This window comes from Pteropus vampyrus, unplaced genomic scaffold, assembly GCF_000151845.1.
Source record: "Pteropus vampyrus isolate Shadow unplaced genomic scaffold, Pvam_2.0 Scaffold220, whole genome shotgun sequence".
NCBI lineage: Eukaryota > Metazoa > Chordata > Mammalia > Chiroptera > Pteropodidae > Pteropus > Pteropus vampyrus.
Genome location: NW_011889001.1, coordinates 2,526,461 through 2,532,968, shown reverse-complemented (window position 1 = coordinate 2,532,968; position 6,508 = coordinate 2,526,461). Strand labels below are relative to the sequence as shown.

Sequence of the window (6,508 nt, the reverse complement as noted above, 5' to 3'; positions counted from 1 at the left end):
GGGCAGTCCTGGCGCCACCGCTCGCCAAGTTTTCAGGGCCCTGGCAGTCTCGGAGCCCTCCAGAGAAGGTGCCCGCGGGGCAGACGCTTCTTTAGATAGTGTGAAGTCATGAAAGTCCTCTAGGTCCTATCCTGACTGAAATATCATCCTGCTTTAGGTGGCTTGAGATTCCTAGAGGTTATCTAGAGCCTGTTTTACAATGCAAATGTTAAGGGGGTCTCAGATGTCAGTCACTTGCACCACAGTATAATTTACTCTAGGTAGCTGGTCTTCCCAATCTGTAAAGTTAGCGGTTCTAAGGAAATTGATATTTAAAGAGAAACAGAAAAAAACTCGGAAACTGGAAGGGGATCAGATGTTCTTGGAGTCGGATCCAAAGCTGGAAAATCGCAAGAAAGGCTGCAGAAGCTCTGCAGGAAAGGCCAAGAGAGGAAGGGGACCTACGATCACATCTCCCGGTGTGAGCCTGAGCCAATGGTTGCCAAGGTTTAAGAAAGGAAACCCAACTAAACCCCAAACGACTCTGTCCCTTCCGCGCCAGCGCCGCCGGTTGCCACCTGCAGCAGTGTGTTGGTCAGGTCTCCGCATTCCTGGGAAGCACCCAGGAGAGAAGAGGTGGGGGCGAGCGTGGCACGTCATTGGGTTAAATATTTTTGTTCCCCAGAAACAATCGCACCCTCAGGCTAGACGCCGGGCCCTCCCTAACGCCCCCTAAGGCGGGACGCGAGCAAAATGCAGAGGGGTGCACGGAGTTGCAGAGTCCCCCGCGCCCCGCGCCGCGGCTGGAGTTCGCGACCACGCCAAGTCTGTCGAAGGAGACTCTTGGCTCTTGGCTGCGCGTCGCGCGCTGGGGAGAATCGGTTATCCTTGACTCCGGGCGGGCGGGGCGCTCCTCTCCCTACAGGTTTGCTTTAATGATTTTCTTGAAAGAAAGAGACAGTTGTGAGCAAACAGGTTTGACAGGGACTGCTTCCCCCCCGCCACCCCTCCGCACACCCCCGGGGGGATTTCTTTTTGTCTGCGCCTGACTTCAAAGTCAGTAATAGGCCCCTGTCAGCGGCGTGAAGAGCAGGATTTGGGCTGTTTGTTAGGGCGAGTCCCTGCCGCACACCTCGGCGGAGACTCTGAGGCCCCGGGGCGCGGGAGGCTAGGCTGAGGCAGGCCCTTCGGGGCCCAGGTGGGGACCAGACCGAAGGAGAGTAGACAGCCGGACAAAACCCGACTCAGAAGGAAGGAGATGAGGTATGCTAGGCAGAAACGACTCGAGCTAGGCCTGCGGCGTTAGGTCCTGGGACCTAAGCTGGGTCCCCTGCTCTCTGCCTAGAGAGAAATCTCAGTCGCCCAGCCACCGCACACGAGCGCTTCCTCGCTACAGCGCACCCGTTTCGTGGAGCTCCCTTCGAGTCCGCAAGGTCAGGCGCAATCTGGAACCCTGGTTTCAATTTTCCGGCTTCCACCGCCGCCCGAAGCCTTCCTCACTCCGACCCACCTGGTTCCCCTTCCCAACCTAAGCCCTCCAAGGAGAAGGCTGGGCGCCTTGGTGGGGCGGAGCGCTCCAGGTCCTCCCTTGCTTGGGTACTCTGAGCACCCAGGGCGCTGTAGCGCCAGGCTCTGCGGGGAGACACCCAGACCCCTGTAAGCTTCATCTTAGGAGATGTTAGGGGACACTGAGCTATGAGGGAGATCAGAGTGGCTGACAGGACTGTCAGTTGGGGTTATATCAGACAGCAAAACCGCGGCGCCTCCGCCCTAGGCCCCCTGGGCTTCCTTGGGGGGCGGGGGCGGGGTCTTCCCTAAGCGCCCGGAGCCTCCAGACCCGACGGCCACCAGAGGCAAGTCACTTACTAATTGTCTCGAATTGTAAGAGGGTTTTGTGATGCTAAGTAAGCGTGGCGCAGCCCGCCCGGCCTCCCCCCGAGCGTCCCCCAGTCCGCCTTTGTTTACCTTCGCCTGATCGCTCATTTATTTATCTATCTATTATTTATAGGCGTCCCCTCCTATTCAGCGTCCGTGTATGTTAATTGTATTATACCATTTAATTCTAACATCGGTCTCAAAAGAGCTCTTAATGAGAAAAGCATATACAACACGGATCACTTTGCTATTCAGCTCAGCCAGATGGACAACTGCTAACTTTTTTTTTTTTTTTTAATAATGAAAACCCCCCTTTGACAAAGGGACTCGGATGAATAGGCTCCAAATAACACCTCAAACACTTCTAATTGTTTTGAAGACAATATGCTAATCCGTGGGTTTCAGCTTTGGTGTCTGTTGACAACGTTTCCCGTGCACTTCCAGCCACTGACTCCTTTGGAAACCGCAGAGGCAAGCGCACAAATCCCTCAGCAGCAGCAGAAAGCAGACAAGCCACTAGGCTGCCCCCTCCCACCCACCCAGCCTCATCCCGCACCGCATTAAAGCCAGTGGGGAAAGCACACTATGTACTGAAAAGCACATGTGAGCGCGGCTTTGGTGGTGAGACTGGGGTGAGACAGGGGACTGGGGATAGCACCCTTCGATTTTGAGACCAAGTTCTAAAGAGTTGTGCTGAAAGGCATCAGAAGGGCCTTTCTTTCCTACGAAAAACAGCAATCTTCAAGCTAACATTCACCCAGTGGGGGAAAGGAAAGGTCTTTTTCCTTGTTTGTTAAACACTGAGGGCTACAAGTTACTGAATTTTATGATTTTTTACAAACTCCTTGCCCCAGCTGTGTCACTATGGACTTCCTTTTTCTTTTGCTCCTGCAGGGTCTTAGTAAAAACTCTCCCACTGCCTTACGTTTATTTTTTAACTCAGGAACCAGTATTGAGTCCCAAAGACTTAAAAAAAAAAACCAAAAAACCCAACTCGATTCCCTGGTCTTCTCCCCATGCATTGAACTTAAATCCCCACAGCAAGATCCGGGCTTGAGACCCAACTGGTTCCCAATAGACTCCGATTCTCTCTATTCCTTCGGAGTTTGGTTTAAAAAAAGAAAATGCACCCAGACCAATGGGTCAGCCTTTGTTTTAGCTCATTCGCTCCTTGAAGTGGTCTGACTACTTTGTGAAGAATGTAGGGAAGGAGTGACATCCCAGAGACGGATACCTTTGTCTAGCCTCTAAAGGCAAAAAGCGGATCTGAAGGGCGTGCTGTCTGGACAAATTCCAGACTCTGGGCCCCTTTGCACCCAGCCTGGAGGCCACCAGTCTCAGCCAACGCAGGCCAGCTACCTGCCGCCACAGCTAGAGTCACTCACGCATCTCAGCCTCCCAGCGACCCAACCCTCCCGCCCGCGGTCCTGGCCTCCTGACTTCAGATTTTATGCACATCAAAGGTTACTTTTTGCAGTGACAGATTGTCTTTATTCAAAACGTCTTTGTTCAACAAATGAACAGAGTAAGGAGATGAAATCCTTCTAGGTACATTTCCAAGACATCGTCAAAACATTTATGACCATTTAGGATGTTTTTATTCTTTTAATTTTTGTTCACTTTCTACTTCCGGACTTCATAACCCGACATTCTGTCTAAAAGTAAACTTAGATCTCTAGGAGCACTGCTTTATACAAAGTAAATAACCATGTGGGTCCTTTTGTTTTACCTTTAAAGAAGCAAACACTACCATAGCATGATTTTAAATAGAAATGTTTCCCTTTCTGTAGTTTTAAATTTTAAGCCTTTCCTCCACAAATGTAGAGCAAATGGCACCTAGTTGTGTCTGATGGCAAAACACAGAGCTAACTCTTTCTTCAGGGTGCAAAAGAAAAAATATGCATATTCTAGATATAATACCAAGATTTGGGAGTTCTGGAGTCCAAAGCCCAGCAGAGGAAAGAGAAGGTACATAAATAAAGCAAACTGCCTACTTCTTTCTTTTCTTTTCTTTTCTTTTTTTTTGTCCAAAAGGGGTACAGTTGGAGATTTGTTTTGGGACAGTTGGGGTAGGGGCAACTGTATAGCTGTCATAACGTTCACAAGTTTCTGGCACCTGTCTGCGCCTTGGGTCCGGTAGGAAGCCCCAACCATCCCCCTGGAAGAGAGAGGCAGAGTCTGGGGTAGGGTAGGAAGCAGCCGGCAGGGCTGGCCCCCTAGGCATCTGCAGGCCCGGGCTAGGCGCAGAGGACAGGGTGCAGACCCCGCATCCAGGCCGCCCTCCACGTCTGGCAGACCCGGTTGGGGGTTACATGGCCGTGGCGTGGGCTGACGAATAAGGGTCTATGCCAGTCTTGGTCATGCCCGGGAAGAGGATGTAGGCGACGGGGGGCTGCAGGGTGGAGGCAGACCAGGCAGTACAGTTACAGGGCACCACGTAGCCTGGGTTGGTAGGGGACGGGTGCGTGTGCGTGTGCTGGCTGGGGCAGCTCAGGCTGCCGAAGGCGCCGTTCTGGTAGCCCAGGGTGGACGCGTAGGGCAGCGCGCTGGTGGCCAAGGTGTGGGGCACTTCACCCATCTTCTGAATGGCGCTCGAGCTAAACTGCGCGGGGTCCAGCAGGGAGTAGGGCGCCGAGGCGGGCGGCAAGAAGGCCCGGGCTTTCTCGGGCGCGCTCAGGAGGCCGTCGGAGGCCCCCACGGGCAGGCCGGCCGCCTTGAGCGGGTCCGTGTCGCCCAGGTAGGGCAGGGGGAAGACATACCTGTCCTTCTTGAGCAGATTCTTGGGCTTGCGCCGTGGCCGGTACTTGTAGTCTGGGTGCTCCTTCATGTGCTGGGCACGTAGCCTCTTGGCCTCATCGATGTACGGCCTCTTCTCTGCCTCGGACAGAAGCTTCCATTCGGCGCCTAGGCGTTTGCTGATCTCTGAGTTGTGCATCTTGGGGTTTTCCTGGGCCATCTTGCGTCGCTGGCCTCGGGACCATACCATGAAGGCGTTCATGGGTCGCTTGATGTGGTCTGAAGGTTTGGACATGGTCCCGGAGGCTAGGCGGGTGGGGGTGGGGAGTGCAGGGACTCTTCAGGCGAGCCTCCGCGCGGTCGTCTGTTTGCCTGTCTGTCCGTCCCGAGCCGGCGCTCTGAGCTCCCCTCGCCTCCGCACCGCTGAGGGGAACCCAGAGAGAAGCACTAACCCCGCAAAGTTCAGCTGATCATGCCAGTCTCGGCACACAGGCAGGCCCCGGGGGGCTCGTGGGGGCAGGAAGGGCGGGGCAGGAGAGGGCGGCCGGCCGGGGGGCTGCTGGCACCAGAGCCTGGGGCCCAAGTACCGGAGTCTCTGGGATTAAGTGGCCAGGTAATTTGCTGGAGAGGGCAGGAAGCTCCTCCTTCTCCCCCCTCTCCACCTTCGCCTTCTCTGGTTCTCTTCTCTCCTGTGTCTACGGCCGTGGCTCCCTCCCCCCTCCCGTGGCTTTCCCGGAGCAGCCTTGCCTAGCGCAGCACCTGGCTGAGAATGCGGGGTGTCTGGTGTACGCGAGCCAAAAGCGGCGAAGTTCAAAGCCGAGGTGGGCCCGGACGGCACGCACTCTGACATAAGCGCGGGGCGGTGACTCCCCAACCTGGTCGCCAATCAGCAGCAGAGAAGGCGAGGGGGCGCACCTGCCAACGCGCGGGCGGAGGCAAGAGGGAGCGCGACTGGTGGGGGCGGGGAGAGGTGTGAGAGAGGAACTGAGATGGGGAAGAGAACAGAGCGGTCAGCGCAAGACTGGGGACTTGGATTCCACATTGTTTTTGGCACTGTCAACAAATAAAACTCTTCATGCCTGTGTCCTTTCCTGGTTGTGCAAAGGGGAATTAACTCTTCGAATACAAAGACCCAGGGAGGTGGGCAGCAAGGGGAGCGAGCGGAGAGCGCGTGTTGATAAATAGGACAGCTTCGCCACAAAATGCAAGGACAACGCTTTTCCCCCTTGTCAAAGATCCTTGGAAGAGAAAAAGAATATATCATACGCAGGTTAAAAAGCGAAATAAACTTTTCGCGCCATATCCTCGGCAGTCCTCCGGCGGCGTTCCCATGGGACGCCCCTGCGGCTCCGCCTCTACCCCTACTCCATGATGCAGCGCCAGGTCCAAGCGCTGGGTCCCGGTCTAGCTCAGCGGCGCGTTCCAAGCCCATGCCGGAAAGCCTCGCGTACCGCAGTGCAGAGATTTCAACCCCGGTTGGTGAGCCTTGAAGAGCACCGCGATCCACTCTTCACCGTGGAGGGCGCGGGTATGGGATTTCCATCACGATTCCTATTTATGTTTAGTTTTTTTAAACCTCCAACTTGCCCTCCATATCTGCCCCAACCGCAAGGACAGCCTGAAGCTTGGCAGGCGCGCGGCCAGGCTGGGGGCTTTCCTGTCGCCCTTTCTGCAGCAACTTTAGAGCGGAGTCTCAGGCTGTACCCGCACCCAAGGTCGGTTTGTCCCTGGGCACTTCTTCCCACCCAGTGAGAACGCAAGACTCGGTTCTTGCGTCAGATGAGCATTCTTCGGGTAAAGAGGACGAAATAACCCGCAGATCCAACCTGCGCGCCTGTTTCCTTTGAATAATTGCCTGCCCAATGTGAAATGCCCTCGGGGGAAATATTTATTAAATGGAAACCATTGTCCCAGGCCC

General features: G+C 54.9%; 1 protein-coding gene across 1 annotated transcript; it reads right to left on the bottom strand.

The window, feature by feature from the left end:
• Positions 1 to 3,334: 3,334 nt before the first annotated feature.
• On the bottom strand, positions 3,335 to 5,378 carry SOX14 (SRY-box 14). The gene has a single exon (XM_011373212.1). The coding sequence runs from the start codon at positions 4,883 to 4,885 to the stop codon at positions 4,163 to 4,165; it is 723 nt and encodes a 240-aa protein (XP_011371514.1). The 5' UTR covers positions 4,886 to 5,378; the 3' UTR covers positions 3,335 to 4,162.
• Positions 5,379 to 6,508: the final 1,130 nt, after the last annotated feature.